General features: G+C 52.1%; 2 protein-coding genes across 5 annotated transcripts in view; one reads left to right on the top strand and one right to left on the bottom strand.

Moving 5' to 3' along the window:
• The window catches only part of WARS1 (tryptophanyl-tRNA synthetase 1), a 30,825-nt gene extending 15,879 nt beyond the window's left edge, over positions 1 to 14,946 (bottom strand). For 2 of the 3 annotated variants that reach the window (XM_040975060.1, XM_040975062.1), the window contains exons 1-2: positions 14,860 to 14,946; positions 4,853 to 5,018 (exon numbers count right to left, since the gene is read on the bottom strand). In XM_040975060.1, coding sequence (XP_040830994.1) covers positions 4,853 to 4,963 — 111 coding nt within the window. In that variant the 5' untranslated portion in view covers positions 4,964 to 5,018; positions 14,860 to 14,946. Of the gene's footprint in view, positions 1 to 4,852; positions 5,019 to 14,301; positions 14,697 to 14,859 lie in introns of those variants that run through there. The other variant, XM_040975061.1, reaches the window with a different exon arrangement.
• A 184-nt stretch (positions 14,947 to 15,130) lies between these two features.
• Positions 15,131 to 27,800, top strand: part of WDR25 (WD repeat domain 25) — a 121,958-nt gene continuing 109,288 nt past the window's right edge. For both annotated transcript variants that reach the window (XM_040975059.1, XM_040975058.1), the window contains exons 1-2: positions 15,131 to 15,717; positions 19,764 to 20,590. In XM_040975059.1, the coding sequence (XP_040830993.1) occupies positions 19,790 to 20,590 (801 nt within the window). In that variant the 5' untranslated portion in view covers positions 15,131 to 15,717; positions 19,764 to 19,789. The remainder of the gene's footprint in view (positions 15,718 to 19,763; positions 20,591 to 27,800) is intronic.

Genomic DNA, 27,800 nt, shown 5'->3' with positions numbered 1-27,800 from the left:
GACACAAGCAGCACGACAGCTAAGGTGCTTGCTAGGTTATTAGACGGCAAGTGTGACACAGCTCACCTTTACAGTGCCTGGCTGTCGCAACAGCGAACAGGTCCTGAATGATTATGGAAAGACTCTTCCTTTTTTTAAAGGTTTGTTTTATTTTATTTTTTAAAGATTTATCTATTTTTACTGCAAAGTCAGATATACAAAGAGAAGAGACAGAAAGATTCTCTGTCCGATGATTCGCTCCCCAATTGACTGCAATGGCCAGAGCTGTGCTGATCCCAAGCCAGGAGCCAGGAACCTTCTCCAGGTCTCCCACGCAGGTGCAGGGTCCCAAGGCCCTGGGTCATCCTTGACTGCCTTCCCAGGCAACAAGCAGGGAGATGGATGGGAAGTGAGGCTGCCGGGATTTGAACTCACACCCATATGGGATCCTGACACGTTCAAGGTGAGGACTTCAGCTGTTAGGTCACCGTGCTGGGCCTGTAGGCTTCCTCTTGTATGACATGCATTAAGTCAGCATCTCTCCCTCACTAGGTGTGCTGGCAGACAGTTCCTACTCAAGCTGGTCTAACTGTGACTCCATGCCCTTGCTCAAGGACACACAGGCCGGCCTTGCCTGCTGTCACTCTCAACCTAACACGGAGCAGGACACCGGAACAGCATCTGGAAGCTGAAGTTCTGAAGAGACCAAAAATGTCACCTACCTGAACCCACAGAGCTCATGCAGACATAACTTTCCAGCATGGCAGGAGTCAGGAAGCACCTGCAGGTGTAGGAGAGGGACTCCAGGTGCCACCAGGCTGGGTCCTGACTTGGGTGATGCTCACACAGGTGTGGTTGTTTTGTGAAAATTCAACTAGCTGCCTGCTTATGACCACCACATTCTGAGTCAAATGGCATGTTCCAATCTAAAAGGTTTACTCTGAGTAAAGGAGAAGAGACAGGCGCCATGGCCAACAGGGTAAGCTACTGCTTGGAATACCTCTAGCTGAAGTGCCTGGCTGCGGCTGCCACCTTTGCCTCCCATCCAGCTTCCTACTGGAAGCAACCCATGATAGGCTCAATTGCTTCAGGTCCTGCTGCTCAGGTGGGAGAGCAGGTGGAGCTCCTGGATCCCAGCTTCAGGTCGGCCCAGTTCTGGCTGCTCCTGGCATCTGGGGAGTCAAATAATGAATGGGAGATCTGTTTCTCTTTGTGTCATGCTGCTTTTTAAAAAATATATCATATTTTATATAAAAAAGAGAACTTCTAAAACATCAAGTGTTTGTACTATAGACAACTTTAAGGGCTAAATATAAATTTACTTCTGAATATTTCATTATTTAATTCTAGTCTCATTGTATAACCTCTGAATTCCCCTGCATGTTCCTGTGCTGGTATTAGCCAGTGAATATGCTTGGAATTTAAACTGAGTTATGTTCTGTTAACTAAAATAATGAATATGACTATAGTTAAGAAAAAATACTAACTAAAAACATTTTATTAAATGCTTTTCAAATGTAACATTTAGTGGTTAAAACAAAATACCATTATCAAACCCCTAATCTGGGTTCACAGAGGGAATGGTCAACATGAGTCCTTTACTTATTTTAGACTTTTGGTTTAAACTAATTTAGCCTAGTATCACCGATCTCTCACTGGCGAGTCCACTTCATTGTGTCAAATTGATGAGTTTCCCCCTTCCTCTTCCCATTTTATTTGGAAGGTAATCAGATAGACAGGTACATGTCCTCCATCTGCTGTCCATTCCCCAAATGCCTGCAACAACCTGGCTGTCAGGGACCAAGTGCTTGGGTCATCACTTGCAGGAGTTGGACTGGAAGCAGAGCACTGTGCCATGGGTTAAGTTGCCACTTGGGTGCCTGTATCCCACACTGGAGAGCATGGGATCCACTCCTGCCTCCATTCCTGACTCAGTTTCCTGTCAATGCACAGTGGGGGAAGTAGCTAAGGACGGCCCAAGAACTGGAGCCTCTACTACCCCATACCCGTGGAGACCCGGGTAGAGCTGCAGGGCTCTCCTTGGCCTGGCTCCATCCTGGCTGTTGTGGACATTTGGGCAGTGAAACAAGATGATTCGAAGATCTCCTTCTCCCTGGCCCTGGGCCTTTCAAATAAATAAATGCAAAAGGGGGATACAGACTCACGAGGACAAAGGTAACAGGAAGAGGACAAGAGCCACAAAATTATGGAAGCTGAAAACTGATGGGTGGCAGGGAATGAACATGTGAGAAAAACAAATGCTTCAATGTCACGGATGCATACAGCAGGGACCATGCTCTTCCACTGTGCAGCTGGCCGCCTGTGCCCTTGGGGGCTTAGGGCAGAGAGTGTGGTGTAGACACATGGCATGGAAACAGGAGCACTGGTAGAAAGTCTCTTCAAGAAGTACCTTCCACTGCCAAGGAAGTGTCCTGGATGTACGTAAGACTGGCACATAGTGAACACACGGTGTATTGAAAACATACTGTGAACACATGGTAGCCCACCCTCAGGCTCCAGAAGAAGCAGGCCATGGGGGCTGATCAGGTGAAGAGAACAGGTGATGAGGGCAAGCTGTGTCACCGCTGCAGACAAACTCGCAGAGAGAATGGCCTTGCTACGACAAGAGTGCCCAGGGCAAGCCCCAGGACCTTCCTGAAGGCACAGCCTGATAAAGCCTAGTGCAGCCAGAAAGCAGAACCTAGAGGTGAGCCCAGGCCTTCCTACAAACCCAGAGCACCCACGGTGGGAGTGCTGGTCCCTGAAAGCACTGGTGGAGAGCCAGCGGACAGCTGAGTGGCTAATGGTCACCCTGATGCGAACGGCAGGTGAGGAGACATTAGCTGGGCATGGCCTGAGAGTGTAAGGCGGGACACCTAGGCATGCTGGAGACAGGAGGCTGGTACCGTCCTGGAGAGGGCAGGCCGGCACCGACCTGGAGAGAGAAGGCTGGTACCATCCTAGAGAGGGCAGGCTGGTACCAACCTGGAGAGAGCAGACTGGCACCAACCAGGAGACCGCAGGCTGGTACCGTCCTGGAGATAGTAGGCTGGTACCGTCCTGGAGAGGGCAGGCTGGCACCGACCTGGAGAGGGCAGGCTGGTACCAACCTGGAGACAGCAGGCTGGCACTGTTCTGGAGAGCAGACTGGCACCAACCTAGAGAGAAGGCTGGCACAGACCTGGAGAGAGCAGGCTGGTGTTGCCCCTAATGAATACAGTGTGCCATAAACAAGCTCCAGGGAGTTAGAAATCATAAAACCAGAGGAAAGCAGCAAGCCCAGAAAGGCAGGAATGATCTCTAAGAGAATAAAGCAAAGTGGAAACTGAAGCAATAGGAAGCTCTGGGGAACACTCTGATTCAGAAATGCCTGTAGAAACGCGTCAATGCAGCACCATGCCTTCTGGGGAGCCACTCCGAGGGCAGCAGGGAGCCTGTGCCCTGCCAGGACGCTGGCAAGATCCTTCCGATTTCCTGAGAGAAAGCATGAATCATGCCTGATGCCTCCACAGTGACTCTGTAGGCCATGCAGCAGGGGCTTCAGAGTCCCACTCGAGACCTGCAACCCACACTGGCCGAGTGTGAGGTAAAGGGCACATGCTTTAAGACAAGTAAGATCTGCAGAGTTCTTCCACTTTCACTACAATCCTCAGAAGCCATGCAAGAGCTGTTCTGCCAAAACAAAAGTAAATCAAGGAAAAATGACCCAGCAGACACAGCAGGAGGAAAGCCCCGAAGGAAGCGAAGGGCTCCGCTGCACGCAGCGTACAGGCGAGAGGCACCAGCCAGCAGGCAATGGCTCCCAAGATCTCCCAAGGAGACGGACATGACAGCTGGGCCAGCGTGTGTGCATGCAGAGCAGGTTCAGTCGACTGGAGGGAGTTTGAGGACAGTCACGCATCCTCCAACAACAGGATACATTCTGAGAATGTGTTGCTAGGGCATTTTGTTGCTGCCTGTGGTGACACAAACCTAGTAGCTATCAGTACATAAAACAGTCAAGCAAACAGAAATTGAGACAAATATTAACTCCAGAGAAAACAGAAGTTGATCAGGAAAGGAAAAGAACTCGCATCTACTTGATGGTTCAGCTGTGCACAGTGTTTATACAGTCATAACAATGTCAACAGTAACAGTGACCTGTTACTGCCGCATGTGCCGGGAGACTGGAGGCATGCGGAGGTGTTTAAAACCCCCAGGTCAACAGTGAAAGCCCCAGACATGACAAGAGGTAGTAGTGGTGTGAGTGGTCTCCAGAGGGCCACAGAAGAATGTGCATTATGAAAAAAGTTATGCTTATAAAAATGTTTTGCATCAAAATAACCTTATCAGTTAATTACATTTTTTTCACAGACTTTTTGAAATCCCCTGCATAATACCCATGCTATTCAGAGACACAGAGGTTAATTTCCAAAGAAGCAAGCAAAAGAACTGCGAGTGGGTGTCAAGGCAGGGAATGGGAAAGGTGGCTCGGCTATACACCCTCTGCCAGGTCCGCCTCTTCAGATTCCTCCAACCTTGGATGGAAAACATTTGGGAAAACAAAACAAAACAAAACGTAAAGAGCACCTGCACTTGTGCAGACTTTTCTGTCTGACAGGCCAGGAGGCAACAGAGAACAGTGATTTACCCTGCCGGATGTGGGGGATAAAGGAGGGAGGCGGGCGCGCACAGGCCCAACACAGCACTGGTTCACACCACAGAATGTGGTGCCTGCACGTGTTCTAGAGAGCAGAGGACGTCACAAGGCATGGAGAACCACTGGCTTTCAAAGGCTGCTGGCCTTCTAATGCTGCCAAAAGGAAAGGTCCACTTTGGAGTAAAGTGGCGCCAGGGACAGAGGTGGCGTAGAGCACCCCACGCCATGGCCTACCTTAGATGCTTTCTGGGCTTTGAGAGACCTCACGAGTTCCCCTTGCGTCGTGATGCTGTTGAACAGCTCCAGGGCAGAGGCACCTGCCTCACCGTTGCGCATGTCCGCCATCTTCCAGCACAGAGCCTACGCTGACCCGGTAGCTTTGTTCAGGGTCAAGGCAAGTCTGTGGGGAAAGGGAGAGATGAAGCAATCATCACAGCAGGTGTTCTTTTCTGTAAAGGTACTGAGGTAGATCAGACAGAGACATAAGCAGACATCTGGGTTCTTGGAAAGCAGAGGAAGAACACTGGTGAGAACTTGGGGACCCGCTATGCTTGCCTGACTTGAGACTCCTGAAGCAGGGTTCCTCTTTGCTAAGACCAAGTTTGTGTCCCCGAGCCCAGCTCCATGCCAAGAACATACAACACGCTTCAGCTTGCTCAGGGAATAAATATCAATAGTCACTTAAAAAACCCAAGTCTACTACTGCTGAGCACATTTGAAAATAGTACTGTTTGCTCTTTTTCAAGTAAGATATACTTAATTTTAATTTGAAAGAAAGAGCTCTTTCACTTGTGGCTTACTCCCCCACATGCCTGCACAGCCAGGGCTGGCCAGGCTGAGCCAGGAGTCCAGAGCATCAGCTGGGTCTCCCACATGGGCAGCAGAGTCTGGAGGACTCAGGGCATCACCTGTTGCCTCTCAGACTGTGCATCAGCAGGAATCTGGATGAGAAGCAGAGCAGCCGGGACCGGAGCCAGGCACCCCGATACGGCAGCCCAAGCAGGGACAGAAACATTGGCCCAATTATTGTTTTCAAAAAAGTTTGTGGGGCTAGTGACATGGGATAGTATTCTAAGCCTCCGCCTATGGCACCAGCTTCCCATAGGGGTGACAGTTCAAGTCCCAGCTACTCCACTTCTGATCCAGTTCCCTGCTCACAGCCTGAGAAACCAGAAGAGGATGGCTCAAGTCCCTAGGAGATCTGGAAGAACTTCCTGGCCTTAGGACAGCTCATCTCTGGTCACTATAGCCATCTAGGGAGTGAACCAGCAGATGGAAGGTCTGTAAAATCTGCTTTTCAAATAAAATAAAACATAAATCTCAGAACAAACATTCATTTTTCACATGAAAGACAGAACGAGAGTAGAAGACTAGGGCTGGGACAGACTGCAGCCAGGACCCAGAATTTTCTCTGGGATCCAAGTTCTTGAGTCCAGGTACACTAGCAGGAAACTGGACTGAAACTTCACCCTAGCCACTCAGATCTTTGGCTCCACCTGTCAGGCCATCCCACACAGTCCAGTGTGGTGTCCACACCCCTGCACCTTCCCCCCATTAGCTTTATCTTAAAAGCCCTGGGGACAAATTCCCCAGTTTTCACAGGCATGATCAACACTAAGCTAATGGCTTCCACTGCCGACCAGCTGCTCTGCTCTCAAAGTGAGAGCTGGACGGAGATACAGCCTGCCCTTGTCATACTAACTTGGCAGAAGGTCAGGCCTGGTGGAGTCAGGGTCACCATCAGCCCTCTGGGGGCAGTTCCCCATCTACAGAACATAAGAGCCCACCACAGCAGCCTCTGTGGACCTTTGGTGACCCCCTTGAGGAAAAGGATACCGAGGGCAATCCAAGCAGCAGGAAGCATCAGCTCCCAGGAGCCTGGCAGCAAGCCATTCCTTAGGTGGGGCATAACTTACCCAAATAATAGCAAGGAACCAGCATAGGTGGGATTTACATGGAAGCAGCCTGACCCTAGAGTCTACACTCTTAACCATTATCCCAGAAATAACTTAACTCTAGGAGGCAAGAATTCAAATGTGAGATGTACTGTTTTATTTGTCCATCTGTGAAATTTGTTCCCAAAGTGTGTCACTTTTAACAAACTGTTCTTTGGGCCCGGCGGCGTGGCCTAGTGGCTAAAAGTCCTCACCTTCAATGTGCCCCAGGATCCCATATGGGCACCGGTTCTAATCCCGGCAGCTCCACTTCCCATCCAGCTCCCTGCTTGTGGCCTGGGAAAGCAGTCGAGAACGGCCCAAAGCTTTGGGACCCTGCACCCATGTGGGAGACCCGGAAGAAGTTCCTGGATCCGGCCGTTGCGCTCACTTGGGGAGTGAATCATCGGATGGAAGATCTTCCTCTCTGTCTCTCCTCCTCTCTGTATATCTGCCTTTGCAATAAAAATAAATAAATCTTTAAAAACAACAACAAGAACAACAGCAACGACAACAACCCGTTCTTTGTAAAAGTCAGTGAGACAGTGGCAGCCAGGTCCAGGACGGCCAGTGGCTGACATGAGAATCACAATTCCCAGAGGGGAACCTGCTGATAAAGGATGCAGACAACAAGGTGCCCAGAACACAGAGCGAAGGTGGAAGCAGCCTTGCGTGCAGCTGGACAGAATGACCCAGGCTCCACCTGCCCTTCCCCCCACTCTCCCACCCCAGACTGCAACAGGCTTGCACATTAGTCACTGCACATTTTTCACTTTGCCCAGATCAAACAACAAAGTAATGAAAATGACTCCTTGGCCCCAATGTGGTCTTTGTACATTTTCTGCATCTGAAGAGGTGTGGGCTTAGGGAAGCTGGTGTCCAGAGCCTGGCAGCAGTTCAGGTGCAATGCCAAGCCTCTTTGATCTCGCATGTGCTTTCCAGCTGCACCTTTGCTGGGAGTGCCTTACACTTGCCCCCATTAGCTCTTTATCTTAAAAGTCTTGGGGACAAATTCCCCACGCAAGCCTCTGTGCACACTGGGCGTTTCCTTCTTAACTTTGGTAAGGTATTTACACTCCCCACAACCAGTCGCAGCAGACAGCAGAAGCAACAACCGGGTTTCTCCTTCTGTGTCCCCTGCTCAGTCAGCATGGACCAGATGAGTGACTCTCGGAGTCATGGAGGTCACCTTCCTGCCCCAGGACTGGGTCCTTCTCGTTCTTTCTCACTGCAGCTGCAGGCCGCTTTCTGCTCTACGCCTCGGAAGGCCTCTGCTTGGCATGTGGATACTGAGCTAACTCTTGGAGTTAGGGAGAGCCAGGCAAGTCTCTTGGTCTCATGTCCCCAAACTGGGTTCCTCACTAAATACTAACATGGGCCCAGCACTCCAGTCATTCTTTCTGGAATTTCCTTTTGTTCTCTTTTCCTTCCAAAAACATGGTGCCCCATAGGTTTGGCCACAGGCAGTAGTTGGAAGGTTCTGCAGTCTCTTCCAGTGGAACCACAAGTTGAATATGGAACAAAAGTGCCTTGAAACATTCCTAGGTGAGGCCCAGGCAGGATGACTGGGAAAGCACAGACAGCATAGACAGCCAGGCTTCCACTGCAATGCAGCAGAGAACAGATTCTTTGGGGGAATTTCAGCAAGAGGGACTGGGCTGCGAGTTGTACAGAAAACTGTCTCTTTAAACATCAGAATCTCGTTGATGAAGAGGCACGTGGGAAGGAAAGCAGGTGGAGGGCACAGCAGATGCAGCCCGCCTGACCTCACGGTCCGTCCCAGGGTGTGCACCACTGTCAAGACACCCACCCCACGAGTCAAGTGCAGGATGCAACTTCCTCATGACAAGGTGGCCAGAACCCTCCCTCTCTCCTTCCACTCCTCCACACGTGGAAGCCGCTAACTGTGTAAAGTCTCCTTTCTCCCCAACCTAGTCCACGTTTTCTTTTATTTCTTTGTTAATTTCTGGGATGAAGCCTGGAACTGCTAGCCGCTGAGGCCCCAGACACGCAGGCCTGCACAGGTGCCACGTGGGCAGGTTTAGAGCATCCCAGCTCCATTGCCTCATCACAGGGTTAAGGCTAACACAGAAACTCCACAGCTTATCTCATCTGTGCAAGAGATAGGAAAGTCTGAAACAAAGGGATGAAGTGGTAACCATGAAAGAACTTGCAACAAAAGTATCCAGAGTAGGGAGAGCACAGCGGGCCCCTCAGCACTTCTCCAGGGAGACAGTGAGAAAGGCCCTTTAGAGTGGACTCCAGGCTGGGTGTCTGGAGCAGCAAAGACGCTCCTCGGGACACCTGAGGGATGGCTCACGTCACTCCTGTGGGAGACCTGGATACTGTTCTATGCTCTAGGCTCTGGCCTGGCCCAGCCTTGGCTTATTGGGGGCATTTGGAAAGTGAACCAATGGATAGAAGTCTGTTTCCCTGCCTTCTGAATCAACAATATTTAAAAACTGACTCTCAATTTTCTTTTTCAAGAATTCAAATTTTGTGTTAGGACTTGCTGGATTGTTGGGCCACAAATAGTTGGCAGGAGGCTAACACGAGGGTACAAAACTGGACAAACTAAGCCCAACTAAGAAGGAGCCTGTGGCTGCCAGGATGGAGTTTCTTGGCCTAAGATCCTGTTAGTTTGCCAAGCTGTAGGAACATCACTGTGAAGTGCTCACTTCAGTACACACCATCCAAGGGGGCTTCTGCCACGCCAAGCTACCTTATACAATGGGTGTGGGTCTCTCCTCTCCCAACCAGCAGCATAAACAGACTGGTGCCCATTGCCTGGAGGGCTGAACCCTTTTCCACACCTACAACGCAGCTGCCTGCCTACTGTGTGGCTGGGCTGCAATCTTACCACCCTGCTTCCATGCTGTCCTTCCTCAATAATACATTTTTCTGCTTTCATATGGAAGCTTCCTTGTCTTCTTAGAATCTTCCCCTGTCCCAATCATTTTTTTTTAAATTATAATTTTGACAATCTTTACGTAGTTAATCAGGGTAAAAAGGTTCAAGGGCTATAGGAAAGTGGGTGAGACTATTATTTCCATATTGTTTCCTTCATGTATCTGAGGTAAAGGGGGATATGGAGGGAGAAGCCCCACCCAGTTTCCCATTTGCCCAGTATTTCGCTGCCAACACATAGCTGAGGTGGTTGATTGACTTGTTCCGTCCTCCGTCTTTTCTTGGTTAGGGTTCTGAATCCAGCATTTCAATTGGGGAGATCCCCAAAGAAACTTTGTCTGAGGTGTTCCCAGACCAGATTCTTGTATGTACTAGCAAGTACAGGGCCCAGCACAGTCCATCGCCCCATCAGCTGGTGGTTGTACTTGCTGGGTTGGTTCTGTTTTCAGCCCCGACTTCCACTGGAACCAATGGGTGTTGCAGTCCATCCTGCTTCAGCCCAGGACATACTTGGCCCTCACATAAACCAGTGGGAGTTGCAGCCCAGTCAGAGCGACCCACAATAGGGTTCCCCACCAGGCCCGTCCCCTACCCTGGTTTGCCAGTATTTGTAGCAGACTAGTCCAGTCTGTCCCACATCCCATTTGGCTCTCTTACATGTAGATGGGTACTGAAGCTTAGTTCCATCTAAGCAGCTCACTATCCAGCCCCTCATGGTTGTTGTTGGGTGCCTCTCTGTCTAGCCACCCCAGCCCCTGTCCTAGCTTCCGTGCCCTCCCGTGGTAGTAGTAACCCCAGAGGGAGGAGCCCACTATTTCCCTCCCAGGTCTCTCTCACTCCCAGATTACGCACTCTCCAGGTGGTTCTGTGGTTTGACGTGATAGAATTAGCCCCCAGTGCCAGCTTCTGCCAGCTGATGCTGTGGCTAAGCCCAAACAACCCTCACCCACTCTAATTTTGTTTGCACCAGTAGGAATAATCAGCTCAGCCTGGCTTTTCCCTGATCTAGTCCATATGAGGCGCACAGGTGTTGTAGTCCTGCCTAGACTGGTCTGCCCCCATCCCAGCTCACACTCTCCAGTGGGAGTAGCTGTCCAGCAAGGGAACCCTCCCTTATTCCCCTGCTGGCTCTGCCCCCTCCCTTCCTGGTTCTCACACGTGCTGGATGGGCGCTGCAGTCACATCTGGTACAGGCAACCTCACCTTGGCATTCCATATTGTGCACTGGTTTTTGTTGCGACCAAACCTGGCCCAACCCACACTCTGTTCCGGTGCTCGGATTTGCCAGTGGATGACGTGGACAGATTCAGCCTGGTCTGCCCCCGATCCATGCCAGAAGTATGCCAGTGGGAAACTTTCCATGGTCTATTCTGGGTTGTTTCCTATCATGCTTCTTGCGCTTACCTGCCGGGTCTGTGTCCTGCCAGAGTTACCCAGGCTCCTCCATCAGAACCCCTCCCAATGCCAGATTTTTCACATACCAGGGGGCCCATGAGCCAGCCCTACTCAATTCACCTCCTGTCCTAGCAGTATCAGTGGCTTTTCCTGACTGGCCTTCAACCCAAGCTGGTTCTTGCTGTTGGATGTTTCAGCCCAGCCATGGCTCCTCCATACCCACATACAGCTCACACATGGCTCAGTAGGGGTTGAGACCTAGCCTAGTCCATCCCACATCTACCCTGGTCCTCCAGGACACCAGACGGTGTTGGAGTCTGGCCCGGCTTGGTGCATCCAGGCCCAGTCCACATTTGTGCCAAGGGAGACTACAACCGTTTCCTGATCAGAATGCAGCCCCATTCCAGCCCATGTGCCCTTGGTGGGAACCTCAACCCAGTTAGAGTGTCCCCTTAGCTCCCTAACCGGGCCTGTTCCCAGCTATAGATCACGTGCAAGCCATTTGTTGCTCCGACTCAGCTTGGCTCAGACCCTCACCTGTACCCGCCTATGCCTTAGACACTGTGGCTTAGGGTCCCTGACTCACACAGACCAGTAGGTGCAAGAGCCTAGCTCGGCATGACCTGTGCTCCATTCTGGTTTCTAGTTTCGCTTGTAGGCCAAGGTTTGCTCAGTCTTGCCCAGTACATCCTGTTCCATTACCAATTCACACATTAGCCAGCTGTTGTAGCTACTTTGCCCAGCTTGTCCGACCCCCAGGTTTGGACCACATTTTCACCAGTGGGAGCTATGGCTCGCCAGGGGAATTTTCCAAGTTCCTCTATTTGATCTACTCCCAGACCCAGTTCTCATACATGCCATTGGGTTTTAGTGCAGTGCCCAGCGCAGTCTGGCCTTCCATTTGGCCTTGTATGAGCTGGTGAACATTGCAGCCCAGCCCACTCCACACCCTATTCAGGATGCACATTTGGGTGCTGCTGCCTTGACCAGTCCAGACTGTTGTGGGTTCCATTACCTGTGATTGATGGCAAGCTCCTTGATCAAACTTAGCTTAGTCCATCACTACCCCAACTCCTAAGCTAACTAGTGGGGCTAGAATTTCCACAGGGTTTGGCCCACCCATCTTCCATAGAATCTACCCCTAGATATGGTTCTCGAATGCTGGTTAATGTCATGGCCCTGTCTAATGTGACCCGTCTGCTGATCCGTCATCATGTCAGGTAACAGAATATCCTGCTGTACAAGCCCCGAACCTTAGCTTTAGCATGGACTGGTGTTCAGTGCTCAGCATTGTTAAGTGATTACAAGTTCTTCAAAGGAAGAATTACTGTCATTGGAAATCTTTAGGATTGATTCACATCCCCGGGGCACAGTGGGTTCAACCTGGAGCTACTTAAGCAGTGATTCAAAGAACCAAAACCCCAGAGCTCCCCAGGCGGGTGGCCAGCAGGTGGAGCCTGGGCCAAATGGCATGCTGGCCACTTCGGTACAGCTCACTACGTGCACAAGGTGGCTGGCATCTGGGATTTGGGCATGAGACACCTGTCCTGAGACCCACCCGCAGCCGGGAGGCTGCAGGAAGCTTAAACCCCCAGGCCCAAGGTTGCACCCCTCCCCAATCCCATCCACCACTCAATGAGGGTGGAGGGTGAGCCCTGGGCCTGCCCAGTCATGGAGACTTTCCCCCCTTGTACTCACCCCGAAGGGATCAGCCCGGAGCCCAGGCAGGCCTGGGGACAGCTCACCACGTACATGAGGTGTCTGCTCCGCCCCAATCTAAATCTAACATAGTGCTCACGTGCTAAGGTTCTACTGCTCTGTAGGGACAACCTTGGCACTGAGATAAGGGGCTGCCCTGTGGCACTCTAGATTAAGTCTCCTCCTGGAGAACTGGTGGCATCCTATATGCGATCCAGCTCCCTGCTAAGGTGCCTGGGAAAGCAATGGAGGATGGTCCAAGCCTCTAGGCTCCTGTACCCACAGAGACCCGGAAGAAGATCCTGGCTCCTGGATTTGGATCAGCCCAGCCCTAGCAGCTATAGCCATTCGGGCAGTGAGCCAGAGAATGGAACATCCCTAGCTCTCTGTTTCTTCTCTTTCTGTAAATTTTTCAAATAAAAAAAAAAAAAGTCTAAAAACAAACAACAAAACAAACCTGGGATAAGGAATGAATTACAGAACTACTGAAGAGACCAACAAACCAGCATGCAGGCACAGCCTGTCTGATGCAGCCAGGAGAGCAGGTAGTCCAGGAAAATTCTTCATGCCTGGAACATCGCCAGCAGGTGGGCCACCACCTTTGCCCCTAGTGTAGCGACAGTGGCTTTGGAGTGGCAACATCTCAGAGAATATGAGAATGAATTCTTGAGAGTAAAGAGTTCTGGGGCCTGGCACAGTAGCCTAGTGGCTGGGCTCCTTGCCTTGCACATGCCGGGATCCCTTATGGGTGCTTGTTCGTACCCAGCAGCCCCACTTCCCATCCAGCTCCCTGCTAGTGACCTAAGAAATCAATCAAGGGCAGTTCAAAGCCTTGGGACCCTGCACCTGCATGGGAGACTTGGAACAGCCTCCAGGTTCCTGTCTGCATTGGCACAGCTCTGTCCAGCTGTTGTGGCCTCTTGGGGATTAAATCAATGGACAGAAGATCTTCCTCTCTGGATATCTGACTTCCCAATAAAAATAAATCTTTTTTTTTTTTTTGAAGATTTATTTTTATTTTTATTAGAAAGGCGGATATCCAGAGAGGAGAGACAGAGAGGAAGATCTTCCGTCCGATGATTCACTCCCACATGAGTGCAACGGCCGATGCTATGCCGATCCGCCGATCCGAAACCAGGAGCCTCTTCCGGGTCTCCCACAGGGGTGCAGGGTCCCAGAGCCTTGGGCCGTCCTCGACTGCTTTCCCAGGCCACAAGCAGGGAGCTGGAAGGGAAGTGGAGCTGCCGGGATCAGAACTGGTGCCCATATGGGATCCCGGGAGTGCAAGGCGAGGACCTTAACCACTGCGCCACCGTGCCGGGCCCTAAAAATAAATCTTAAGAAAAAAAATAAGCAAAGAGTTCTTTGCTCCCCAAACTTGTGGAGCAGGTTATTCCCCACTGTTCAACACTAAGAGGAAAGGCTACTGCGCCCCTGAACTGGTCAAATGCGCGCCCCCGTAAAAGGGCAGCAAGTTGCTGGTGTCCACACACAAATCCATGTAAAGTCTGGCTGTTGACTACTGAAGGACGCAGCACCAGTGAAAAAAATGAAGCTAGCATGAGGTGGTACCAGCCTCAGCTGCTCACCCAACACCCATGGATCACCCGGGTCCATGGTAAGAAATTAAAGGCACAGCATCTTAACTCAGGGAGATGGTCCCCGGCACCCCAGGAGAAGGCCAATGAAAGGGTACGCCTAGCAGTGCGCCAGCCTAGCAGTGCGCCAGCCCAGCATGACAGTACATACCAGCCGTGGCAGTCGCTGTTGCAGAGGGGCCGCTGGCGGCGTGGGGCAGCTGAAGGTGCCCCGCAGGGTCCCAGCTGGCTTTATACCTTAACTCCCCATTCGTTTCAGTTTCTTTTTTTCAGAAAAGGATGCTTTCCTTCCTGTTCACCCCACCCTTGGGACAGCTCAGTTTCTTAGAATCGATGCGGATTCCCAGAAACTATCTGGCCTCGGACCAGCGCTGCCCAGTGGGCGGGTGACACCCCTTGCAGAGTCAAGGCGGCGGTCATTGCATCAGACAGCCGGCTGGGTAACCCCCGGCCTCACCCTCTCCTCCAGGGCGCAGTTCAGAGAGGTGGGGCGGCGCAGGGGCAAGACCGCGAGTCCTGGGGCCACACACACACACACACGTGTGTGGTCTGTCCCCAAGGGTCACTGCGCGTCTCGCCGGGCACCATGGCCGAGAGCACAGCCCCGGGCACTGGGCAGGCGCCCCTCGGGGGGCAGCAGGCCGGCGCTCACCGGCCCCGGCGCGAAACCCCTGCCCCTCACTCTCCCCTCGATGACCCCATCACTTACCAGACTCCGAAGGGCCCGTCAGCACCACCAGCTCCACCGCAGGATGGCCTATTACGCGTCCGTGGAAACGCCGTCCGACTGGGAAACTTCCGGCCCGGCTGCGCTCTTATTAGCTGTGGGCGTAGAGGGTCGGATGGAGGCGGCCTCTGATTGGCTGGCGGCCCCAGCGTCACGGCGGAACGCCAGTGGGAGGACTAGAGCGGGCGGGCCGGGCTCCGGAAGAAGTGAGCGCTTCCGGTGCGTGAGGTGAGCCGCGGGCCCGGGGCGGGAGGGTGGAGAGGTGGCGTGCACTCCCGGGGTGCTCCCGGTCCCCGCCTTTCAGCTCCGGTCTCTCGTCCGGCTTGCCGTCCTCTCCTCTCCTGGTTCTTAGTGACGGCTCGGCTGGCTCCTGATCGCCCCTCAGGACCCCTTTCTCGCGCGGTCCCCTGTGTGTGGTCCCTGGGGCAGGGTCCGCTACCCGCGTGTCCCCTGCGCCTATGCCGGCCATCCCCAGCGTAGGGCTGGTCACCGCGTGGGTCCTGGGGCCGCCCGTCCACCCCGTGCCTCGTGGGCGCCCCCTCCCGCCAGCCTGCCCTCCGCGCTGTTCTGAACACGGGGCACCTGTGGAGTAGCCTTGCCCTGTGGGGCCTGTTGCTTGGGCTAGCATCCCAATGCAGCAGCCCCGGCAGCGTGGGCTGCCCGGCCCCTCCTGGGTGTGCCCCGTTCCCCACCTGTCACCTTCCTCCTGGGCTTGTCTGCACCTCCCTCCATGAACCGCGGCTACCTCCTCTGCTCTGGGTTTTCGTCTTGTGAGCTGACATCCGCCTATCCTGGTGAGCCCTGGGCAGCCCTGGCCTGGTGCTCCGCGTGCCTAGCGCGGTGAGTAGCCCAGGCGCCTGCCCTCTTCACTGTTTGAACTTTAGCCATGGAGCTGCTTTGCAGTGCTGCCCAGTGAAGGCTGCAGTGGACCCCACGGTGGGCAGCGATGCGCCCGTGTGGGCAGGAATTGGGTGCTAGGGTGGACGATGTCTGGGCACAGCAGTGGAGATGGGGGCCTAGGACCAGGCTAAGTTTTCGGAGAAATGTCAGGTGGTTAGCAGGGTCCCATTTCGGTTACTTTATGATTAGTCCATTACAACTTTGAGAAGTCTGTTCCCATTCTTAGGAGTGCTTAGGCTGTGACTGTGCATGTGGGTGTGGTCAGCTGTCAGGAACAGGTTGTGATTGGTCAGCCCTGCCAGTGGAACAGACTGTGCATGGCTGGCTCTGTATGGCCTTGGGGTTCCTACCTGGGTTAGATATGGGAAGGTGATTAGTTGCTCCTAGGAGGTGGGAAAACCCTCTCTGGGGGTTTGGAATGGCTCAGATGGGTTGGAGGCCCCCCTTTTTTTCTTTCGGATGGCCTCACCTCCCTTGCAAGATTTACTTATTTGAAACAGCAACGCTGAGAGTGGGAGAGAGAGCTTTTCCTTCTGCTGGTACACTGTCACAGGGCCACAACAGCTAGAGGTGGGCCAGGTTGAAGCCAGGAGTCCACGGCTCCATTGGGGTCTCCTTTGTGGGTAGCAGGGGTCCAAGAACTCATGTCTTGTGCTGCTCCTTTGCTGTGTGCGTTCTCAGGGAGCTGGATGGGCAGCAGAGTAGCCTGCAGCTGCCACGCTCTGATGGGGGCGGCTAGTGTTGCAAGCTGCAGCTGAGGCTGCTGTGCTGCAGGGCTGTTCCTGGGCTGCTGGTCTTCAATATGTCACCATTTTACTTAGAAAGTTTAAAAAAAATTTTGTCTTTTTTTTTTCATTTTAGTTGAACAAAAAAGAGAGGAGAAAAATGATTGATTTTTCATAGTCTCTTTAAAAAAGAGTTTATTTATTCTTATGGGAAAGTCAGATATACAGAGAGGAGGAGAGACAGAGAGGAAGATCTTCCATCTACTGATTCATTCCCCAAGCAGCCACAATGGCTAGAGATGAGCTGATCTGATCTGAAGCCAGGATCCAGGAGCTTCTTTCGGATCTCTCACGTGGGTGCAGCAGGGTCCTAACTCTTTGGGCCATCCTCTACTGTTTTCCCAGGCCCCAAGCATGGAGCTAGATGGGAAGCAGGGCTGCCAGGATATGGACTGGTGCCCATGTGGGATCTTTGGTATCGCAGATAATAACACGCATGGACTCTGATTGATGGTCAAAGCTGAAGTTTATTAGTGGTATCAGACTTCATACACTGAGAGTCATGTGGGATAAGGGAGGAGGTATTGAGCTTATCGACAAAACCCATCAACGGTTTCTATACTTTTGTTTGGAACTCCTTTTGTATATTCCACCAAGTGTTCTCATACACATACTGTCCACTCAACTGTTCTTATTCAAATGATATCCAATCAGGTATACAAAAGGCAGCCATTCGGTTGTTCTCATGCAAATATTATCCAATCAACTGAATCCTGGGCTCGCTGACCCTCTAGGGTCACAATGTCCTTCTACACTTTGGCATGCAAGGTGAGCACTTTAGCCACTGGGCTACCATGCTCGGCCCAATTTTTCATATTCTAATTCACCCCCCAAATGCCCGCAACAGCTGGGGCTTGCCCAGGCTGAAGCTGGTAGTGTGCTACTCGGTGCAGCTCTCGGCCTGGGGTATAGGGAGCGAGGTAGCTGGGAGATTACCTGCTGTCTTTCAGGGTGCATGTGCATGCCAGCGGAAGCTGAAATTTGAAGGGGGACTTGACCCCTGGGCCTTCTGTATGGGCTGTGGGTGTCAGATGCAGCCTCAACCTCTGGGGCAAATGCCTGCCTGCCCAGGGAGAGAATGTGCTGTGGCTGACCTGATCCACCTTTGGGAGGGGCCCTCAGGGTGGCTTTCTAGGGTGGGGCTCCTGAGTTCCTTGCTGGAGTGTTGGAGGTTGTTCCCCTACCTGCTCTGTGGCTCTGGGCCTTGGCTTCCTCCTGGCAGTGTAGCCTGCTAACAGCACAAAATTAAAAGCTTGTGCTCCAGGCCAAATGACCAAGCTCTGCAAATAGTGGGGAGTTCCTGATTATTGTGACTTAGCAATGGAGGGGGATATTTTAAAAGTGGAACTCGCTGAAATGTGACTTCACCTTCTGGGGTCTCACGGGGCTGGTTTGGATAAGACCTTTAGGCTTGCTGTCATTGCACGTGGGTAGACCGATGCCCGTCAAGCCCTCCACCTGGCCTGTGGCTTGGGCTGTGAGTGGAGAAAGGAGCTTTGTAGGCAGGGAGCAAAGAATGGCTAGAGCTCCGGGGGAGGGCGAAGGAGGGCTGGCCAGTCCCGGTGGTGGGCTGCGGACAGCCTTCCCTGGGTCAGGAATTGGTCCTCTCGTTTCTGCTGCGGGCTGAAGTGGAGGTGTGCTTGGTGTGGTCATGCCAGCTGCCAACCCTGACCTTGCAAGGCACCGTGGTAAAGGTGCTGCCTGGGGCGCCTGCAGCCTGTATGGAGACTGTATCAGATTCCAGTTCTGCCACTTCTGATCCGTTTTCCTGCTAATGCACACCCAGGGGGCAGGGGCCAGCGCAGGATGGTTTTAGAAGGCCCAGGGAGAGACCTGGACTGAGGTCATGCTCCCTGTGGCTGGCCTGGTCCAGCCTTGGCTGTTGCAGGTATTTGGAAAGGGAACCAGTGGAAACAAGATCACTCTTTGACTGTTATATAAGAAAAATAAATACAAAAAAAAAAAAAAAGCCAAGTGTCTAGGCTTTGCATTTTCTTTTAGTCAGTTTTATGTCCTATAGTAAAAATGTTAGTTTTGTTCATGTAGGTCTTCCAGTTTTTGTAGGTTTATTCTCAACTATCCCAGAGTTTTCGTTTTCTTAGTTTTTAAAATAAATTTCAAAGACTATCTGTTTGAAAAGCAGGGTGTGTGTGAGAGAGAGAGTGCATGCATGCTTCCATCTATTGGTTTACTTCTCAAATGTCTGAAACAGCCAGAACTTAGCCAGGCCAAAGCCAAGGGCCTGCAGTTTGTCTCCCGTGTGGTGACGGGGCCCTCTTGTGTCAGCATCTGTTTGATTGAAAGCAACACAGCTAGAACAGAAACTTGTCCTCGGAGGTGGCCTGTCAGCATCGCGCATGGTACCTTAATTCACCTTACATCATACTAGCCCCAGGTCTTCATGTTTTTAAGCAACATCATTTTTTTAAAAGATTTATTTGTTTTTATTGGAAAGATTTACAGAGTTCTCTCTGTAAAAGAGAGAGAAAGATCTTCCATCCACTTGTTCACTCCCCAAGTGGCTATTATGGCTGGAGCTGAGTTGATCTGAAGCCGGGAATCAGGAGCTTCCTCTGGGTCTCCTGTATGGGTGTAGGGTCTCGAGGCTTTGGGCCATCCTCTGTTGCTTTCTCAGTCCCCAAGCAGGGAGCTGGAAGGGAAGCAGGGCAGCTGGGACTTGAACCGGCACCCATATGGGCTCCTGGTGTATGCAAGGTGAGCATTTAGCCACTAGGCTATTGCATCAAGCCTCCCCCGCCGCCCTCCCCCCCTTTTCTTGTTTTGAAGATTTATGTATCTGAAAGGCAAAGTTATATAGAGAGGAAGGGGCAGAGAGAGAGAGAGAGAGCTCTTCCATGTACTGGTTCATACCCCACATGACTACAAGAGTTGGCCCAGTCTGAAGTCAGTCAATGAAAGCTTCTTCCGGGTCTCCCACCTGGATGCTGGGACCCAAGGACTTGTCCCATCCTCTGCTTTCCCTGAGTGTGTTAGCAGGGAGCTGGATCAGAACTGGAGCAGCCAGGACTTGAACCGGTGCCCATCATGGACAGTCACAATGCCGGCCCCAGTTGACACCTGATGAATCATGCCTGGTTAGTGTGTTTACCCTTATAGGGTTTGCAGTTTTACACTTGCTGGTGATGTGAGCTCCTCAAGCCATACATACCTTTTCTGACACTCGACTTCCTTTGCTCTCAGGTAGTTTGTGGAGAAGCACAAGAAGGATGGCCTCGTTGGTGGCTTATGATGATTCAGACTCGGATGCTGAGCCAGAGGCTGTGGACAGCGTCCACGGTGCTGACCGCGTGACAGGCGCAGCCACTACGGCTGCTGCCCCTGGGCCAGCTCGGGCATCTGGGTCGCTGGCCATGGCAGCAGGGATGGTGCTGCCCGCAGATCCTGCCTCCTGTCGAGGTGCTGGGGAGCAGCGTCTCCCGCTGGCTCGGCTTGGGAGGGGCCGTCAGGGATCTTGCCCTAACCAGAGACTCCAGTGGCCTAGGAACGAGCCGAAAGTCACTCTGCCCACCAGTCACCCTTCTTCTTCTCTGTGGACAAGCCATGCCCCGGCCAGCACCCTGCCCCTGGCCTCTGCCTGCCTGAAGCCAGTGAAACGCTCCTGGGACACCTCCAGGTCACCGCTCTGTGCCCAGAGCGAGTCTGAAGCCGCAGACCTTCTGAAGACAGTCAGCTGTTCTCAGAGGAAAAAAGGCGAGGACATTGTTATCCCTTATGTCCCAAAGAGACTGCGACAGCTGCAAGTGGAGAGCGTGGAAGCAGGCAGGAGTGAGGACACAGAGCCGCCGCGTCCACCTGCAGGTTGCACCCCAGCCCCTTGCTGCGTGGCCCCCCGAGTGTCTGAGTTCATCCAGCCCTACTTGAAAGGTCAGCATAGAGAGACCCAGGTCCCCAGCAAAGTGCTCTTCCACCTGAGAGGCCACAGGGGCCCCGTGAACAGCATCCAGTGGTGCCCTGTGCTCTCTGCAAGTCACCTGCTGCTCTCCACATCCATGGACAAGACCTTTAAGGTGAGCCTCGAGTGGGGACTCGCTGTTCCCTAGGTGATGTTGCCTGTATCGGAACAGAGTGTGGATGGCTGGGCTGGTTGCAGGCTATGCGTGCCTGTCATTCTGTCGCTTCTGTCAGCTGGGGTGCTGTCCTGTTGGTCATGCGTTGTTGGTCCATGTGGCCCATCTCTTCTTGCTGAACGTGTTACATAAATGATGGTGCAACCGCTTGATGAAATCATATTTTATCATCTGGTTGGACTGTGTTTGCCTGTTAGACATTGCAGTGGTTTCTAACACCTGATAGCTAAGCATGCAGTTACTGTGCTTTGTGTGTGTCTGTCTTCTTGCACCTGTCCCCTGTAGTTCATGTGATGACTTCCTAGAAGGTGGGTTACTGGAATTCACTGTGTGGCCACGCCCACGCTGAGTGGTGTGCTTACAGGAGTATTCAATTTTTGTTGTTTTTTGAATCCTTTGATAGTGTGTTGTGATTCTTGTTTCTGCATCACATCATGCGCCAGGGAGGAATAATTGGCATTTGTGCATCGGTAATCTGGCTTCAGAACAAAAAAAAACAAGTAGGAGTGTCCTGCTGAATCCAACACCAGCTGGAACAAGACATTTGTTTTTAGAAAATGGAGTGCTAGGGGTAACCAAACTTTGGGGCTTGCAAAGGTCTGAACAGGACAGGTGGACTGCATGGGGAGACCCAAAGATGCATGTGGGTGCGTGTCTCTAGGTGGCTTGCCTCCTATGGGGCGAAAGGGGGGCTTCAAGGGAAGGGGACTTGGCTTCAGATTCAGCTTTGCAGCAGGGTAGCTGGTGGGCTAGCTGAGCTGTGTGAGAGCATGATCGTCATGTGACTGTGGTGAAGGCTCTGTGCTGGGTGCCCTGTGGGTGTCCCTAAATACTCAGTTCTTCCCCCACCTCCCAAAGAGTCCTCCTGTTTGTAGAGTTGAGTTTCTTGCCCCCAGGAGGATTTCCCTAAGAAGGGAAGCAGTTATAGCAATCTCAGTCTGGAACCTTGATTTTTAAGTGGCTCATCGAGGATCCCAGGTGGCCTGTCTGTGTCCTCTGAGGCAAGCGGAGCCTTGCTGGGTCTGTCTGCAGCCTGGCCTCCTGCAACTTAACCAGCCAGGCTCAGTGCCTCTTCTGGTCTGTCCTTGGGATGCACCGGAGGCATCTGGCATCCTGGAGTGGAGCGGTTGGTGCTGGGTGACCCTGTGGCTCCAGGTCTCCCACTTGTCTTTCCTCCAGAGGGCCGGGTGGACGTTATCTGGCCGGCCCGGACTCCAAGGGACAGCCACCGGCCTGCTCGAGCTCCACTTCCAGCTTTTGGAGCTGCTTCCCACCATGTTTTGGCTTTTCCCTTTGCTTTCCTGTGTTTTAAATTCCTGATACGCAGTTCAGAGAAGTTTGTTCTGAACAACTTCCCTGTGGAGCATCCACTGAGCAGTGTTTATGGAGCCAACTACACTCTCGAGCAGGGGCAGGTGCGCTGAATGGAGACTGACAGGGTCCTCATACTCAGGAGTGGGCATCTTCATGCGTGGTCCCTCAGTGGATGGTCCAGTTTGAGCGTGGTACTCTTTCCCAGTTTGTGTGAGCCCTGGAAGTGGCGGCTGAGACTCCCTCGCTTGAGTGTATGTCCCATGGGGCAGAGATGGGCTGGAGTCCTACCTGCCAGGACGTGGTGTCTGGCTCTCGCTCCAATAGCTTTGTCACCTTAGATAAGGGCCATGGCTTCTTGACATATGTCCTCTGGATGCTGGCTCATGGCAGCAGTGTTGGGAACAGCTGTTGCTGCGAGGTGGGCCACATGGAAACAGGATGGTCACATCTCCAAGGCCATTGGGTGCAGGGGAGGGCAGTCTGGCAGCTGTTGGCAGCACAGGTGGAGAAGGCAGGTTGCCATGGACACGGTGCATCATACTCAAGGTACTGCCTTGCAAGGATGTGAAGATGGCAGGTGTGACTTAAAGGGTGCCCACCTGCTTGCCCACCTGTGGCCTTCAGCCCTGTGGGGACTGGTTTTGAATTGACAGTGCCGTGAAGTGTCCTCTGTTCCACTGGGCAAATGGAACAAGTGTGCCAACTTGTATTGTTTTTGCCTGGGAAGCGCAGGCCCCAGGCAGAAGCCTCCTTGTGGCAGTTTTCAAGCAGAAAGCATCTTAGAAGAAGCAGTGCCTCGGGCCTCCTTGGATCCTGGGAGTGTGCCAGGGAGAGCAGCCAGCCAGTTGTGGCACCTTGTCACCAGAAGAGGGCACCGTTGGCCCAGTTTGGATGGCAGCAGAGGCGGCTCAGGCCAAGGGAGACACACAAGGCCATGAGACACACAAGTCCGGATTTGCGTGACCATATAAGCACGGTGATGGGCATTGTTGCTGTGCCCACCTGTGCCAAGGAGGTGGTGATGCTGGCTGTGGGTAGCATGGTTGTCTGGCAGCTTCCAAGGACTGAACTGTTCTCAAGGTGCAGTCTCAGATGGCACCAGAGGAAGCCTGGAGCAGCACATTGTGGCTGTGTGCGGGATCGGGACCCCTAGGGAGGCAGCTCCTTACTGGGGAGTCTTACATTTCAGGGGCTGTATAAACCAGGGTGCACACAGTGACCAAAGTCTTGTTTGCTGTGACATGTGACAGTTTCAACGACAGGATTCTTTAGTAGATTGGTTTTGTGCAAATTGGCTTTGAATATTTTATTTATTTATTTATTTAATTTGGAAAGTCAGATTTACAGAGACAGACAAAGATCTTCCATCCGGTGATTCATTCCCCAGGTGGCTGCAACAGCCAGAGCAGCGCTGACTAAAGCCAGGATCCAGAGCTTCTTCCTGGTCTCCTACATGGATGCAGGGTCCCAAGGCTTTGGGCATCCTCTACTGCTTTCCCAAGCCACAGTAGGGAGCTTGAAGGGAAGTGGAGCAGCTGAGATATAAACCGGCGCCCATATGGGATCCTGGTGCTTGCAAGGTAATGATTTAAGCCGATAGGCTGTCATGTGGAGCCCTATTTTTATTTAGTTAGTTATTTAAAGACATGTTTATTTTTATTGGAAAGTCACATATACAGAGAGAAGGAGAGACACAGAGGAAGATTTTTCATCTACTGATTTGCTCCCCAGGTGGCTGCAGTGACGAGCTGAGCTGATCCGAACCCAGGAGCCTCTTCTAGGTCTCCCACGTGGGTGCAGGGTCCCAAGGCTCTGTGCTGTCTTGCACTGCTTTCCCAGGCCACAAGCAGGGAGCTGGATGGGAAGCAGGGCCTCTGGGACACAAATCAATGCTTATATGAGATCCTGCCACTTTCAAGGCAATGATTTATTTACTAAGCCATTGTGCTGGGCCTGACTTTGAGCATTTTAGTGGGAGAATGTGTGGCAGGGTTTAATCACAGGTTCCTGGGCGCCTGGCTGGATTTTTCGCCTCCTTGGTGTCAGAGGAGGATAGCGGAGTAGAGTGAGGACGGTGTCACCTTGTGGGAGGTGCTGTGCGGGTGCGGGGTTGCAGGTATCCATCCAGCTTGCTCCTGGAGAGCTGTCAGAGTGGGCAGCAGGGAATGAACTGCAAGCAGGGAGCTTCATCCTTTTTGTGCCTTTCCTCTAGTCTTTTAAAAATTTATTTAGAAGATTTATTTATTTTTATTGGAAAGGCATATTAGGGTTATGAAGAGAAGAAGAGAGGGAGAGAAAGATCTTTCATCTGCTGGTTCACTCCTGAGTGGCTGCAACAGCCAGAGCTGAGCCAATCTAAAGCCAGGAGCTTCTTCCGGGTCTCCCACGTGGATGCAGGATCCCAAGGCTTAGGGCCGTCTTTCCCAGGCCATAGCAGGAAGCTGGATGGGAAGTGGAGCAGACAGGACATGAAGCAACACAACACCTAATGGCTCAGGGGTTAAACCCTCACCTTGCAAGCACCAGGATCTCCCAGGATCTTTGGGCTTTTTTTTTTTTTTTTTCTCTCACTCAAAATGTCAAGTTTATTAACTAGTCTTTGTTAGATTAAAAACTGTTAGATAAAAAACTGCACCAAACAGCGGGACTACTGAGATGAAAATAATAGTAAAACCAGAGTTTATTGAGATCTACTCCTGGGTGAGGGGGTGAGGTTGAAGTTGTGCCTGCATTGAGCCACGCATTCCTCAAGTAGTGTGATGATGGGGCTTGAATTTGTCTTCTGATTGGTTGGCTTCATTTGAATGAGTCCTGGGTGTGTATTCTTGGTGGGAACTTTTGGCGCCACCTAGGGGCTTTCCACTTGCTCCCCCCAACATTCTCACCTCTTTAGTGTAATAGGATCCTGCTGGTCTGGTCTGGCTGTTTCCTGCTGGATAGGGGTAATGACTCAAGGAGGTAGGATCCCAGAGGAACTGGTTGGAAAAGGAGTGTAGGAAGAGCATCCGAGTGGCCCGACCCAAGGGTTCATGGGCAACTTGCCATCTTCCTCTGTTCTTTTGGCTGAGATCTGCCAGGGTGCCTTCTTGCTCCACACTGGGTCAGGAAGGAAGGAGGTGAGAGCTTGGAGGCGTGGGTCCTAGAGCTGCTGTCTGAAGCCTGGCCTTGCTGCCTCCTGGGTGTGTGTGCTGCAGCCAGAATCCTGCACCCTCTGAGACTTGGGCTGTGTCCATGCAGGGGAGCTCAGCATGCCTCACTGGGTGTCTGTGCGCTCCCGGTATAGTTGGTACTCAGGGTGTTCTTGGGTTTCTGCTCTCCTCCAGCTCTTTGGCCCTGTGCTGTCAGCGTGTTAGGTTCTGAGTGTCCGTGAGGACTCACCCACGTGACCTTGTAAGGCTTCCAACTTCCTGAGCACAAATATCAAATCAAACCATTTTTTTGTGTTCTCTGTACAATCTGGCACCAAGTTTTGTACATGTAAAGTAGTCAACAGACATTTAAAACAATTTTTTAGAGGGGTGGATTTTACTGCGGGCCTTTGGGGTAGGTGGTCTTTTGTGTCTGCCTGTCTGCCACTAGGCGGCGTAGTCATACAAGAGAAGCCTGTCACCCAAGTTTCTTAGAGTAGAGGAATCCTTGATTCAAGGTACTATTTATTCTGTTTTGATTGGAATGAAAACAATACAATCCACCTGGTTAACCAAAATGTTTTCTTCAGCTTTTAAAAATGGAACTGTGAAAAAAAAATGGAGCTGTGGAATTCATACATTAAATTCATGCATTGAATTCATACATTGGGCACATTCATTATAATGTGTTCCAAATGTTCTGTGAGCTGTAGAATAAGCTTATATTCATTTTGGAAAAAAAAAATCGCAGCTCAAAAAATTAAGGAGAATAAAGCAGTGACTCATAGTTCTGCCCAGAGCTGGTTTTTTTTTTTTTTTTTTCCTGATGGCCCTGGCAGAACCTGGTTTATGAGTGGGTGGTTTTCTCATAGCTGCTCCCATATGATGGCCTTTCATGTGCTCTGTGTGTTTGTGAACTTGTTGGACTCTACAGGTGCCCAACAAACTCACCACGCCGTGAGGCAGCGTCTGAGCTGGTCCCTGTTCTGAAGGAAACAGCAGCATTGTCACCTGTGTTACCCCACCTTCCGCTACCCCAGTGTGCTGCCTGCTTCTTAGGACTTGCTCCCCAGCCCTAACCCCCAACCTCCAGCCCCTCAGCAGAGACCTGGCCCCTTCCAGTCCAGTATAGGGACTAGCTGTTGCCTATTTGCTTCACAAAAGAATTTGTCCCAGAAACCTTTTAAAAAAGATTTATTTTTGTGGAAAGGCAGATTTACAGAGAGAAGTAGAGACAGACAGGAAGAGCTTCCCGTCCGCTGGTTCACTCACCAAGTGGCCACAATGGCCAGAGCTGAGCTGATCTGAAGCTCGGAGCTTCTTCTGGGTCTCCCACATGGGTGCAGGGTCCCAAGGCTTTGGGCCATCTTGACTGCTTTCCCAGGCCTCAGGCAGGGAGCTGGGTGGGAAGTGGAACAGCTAGGACATGAACCAGCACCCAAATGGGATCATGGAGCTTATAAGGCAAGGATTTAGCCACTAGGCCCTTGCACTGGGGCCAACACATTTCTATTTTTGATCATGAACTTGACTGATTTGTATTGTGAAAGACTCGGGATGCGGTAAGTAGGAATCTTGGCGGAGGCGGTGCAGGTCGTGACTCGCCAGCCAGGCGTCTCCGAGCGCACGTGGACCTTCTCAGGGTCCTTTCCACTTAGACCTTGGATTTCTCACGGTCCTGACCTGGTGATGTTGATCCTGAGCGTTTTCCTGTCACTTTGCTGTTTCCCATCGTTTCCTGCTTTGATGTATGAGCTACCAGTGCTGCAGCGATTATGGCTGCACAGGATGTCCTGTTTTGGGCCTGGAGTCACACGGGCTCTAGGTAGAACCCTTGTCTGTGTTGAGGGCATCCCAGTGTGGCAGAGCTCCTGGGCCCCTGCTCTGTGGCTGCTGTCTGATGGCTGAAGACCCCAGCTCCTTGTGGAAGATGGTTGTTGCTGTTGACAGGAAGCAAGAATATCTCGCCGTTGCCCGGCGGAGGGAGGAGTGAGAGAATGTGTCCCTGTCCGCCCTGGGCCTGTGTCGGCGAGCTCAAAAACTGGGTGCGGGAGACAGGCCTCCCAGGACCGTCCAGGGGAAGAGAGCTGCTGATTCAGTGGGTCTTTTTGTTGTCTATCACTATACACACCTATTTTAATTTAAAAACATTTTTCAATTTGTTTGAAAGACACACAGAGACATATAGGGGGAGGGAGAGATAGAGGAGAGAGGTAGAGAGAGAATGATCTTCCACTTGCTGATTCAATCCCCAGCTGCTCACAGTAGCCACGAGAGACCCATGTCTCATGTGGGTGGCAGGGACCCACAGACTTGGGCCATCACCTACTGCCCCAGAGTGCTGGAACTGGGAAGGGAGCTGTACTCGAGCCCAAGCACTCCAGTGTGCAGTGTGCGCATTGTTGGCAAACCTTAACCACTGCGCGTCTCGATGCTCCTGTGACTCTGCTGGGATTGTCCACATGCGGTGATCCACTCGTGTCCTCCCTGCACTGTGTGCCTGCAGTTTAGCCTGGGGAAGATGCAGTGCACGGGCTCAAGCCGGTAACAGCGCTTCCACTCTGAGCCCCGGGCCATGCTGGGAGGGGGCAGCATTCTGCCACAGGGGCTGGATGGCAAAGTAACCCCAGAGCTTGAGGGAAAGGAGCTGAAGTCCCCACGTGCTCTCCCAGCTCTGGAATCAAGGTAGAAGGGCACGGTTGCTTGGC

Source organism: Ochotona curzoniae, unplaced genomic scaffold, assembly GCF_017591425.1.
Source record: "Ochotona curzoniae isolate NIBS_2020 unplaced genomic scaffold, NIBS_Ocur_1.0 contig_2688, whole genome shotgun sequence".
NCBI classification, from domain to species: Eukaryota; Metazoa; Chordata; class Mammalia; order Lagomorpha; family Ochotonidae; genus Ochotona; species Ochotona curzoniae.
This window is presented reverse-complemented; position numbering and strand designations above follow the sequence as displayed.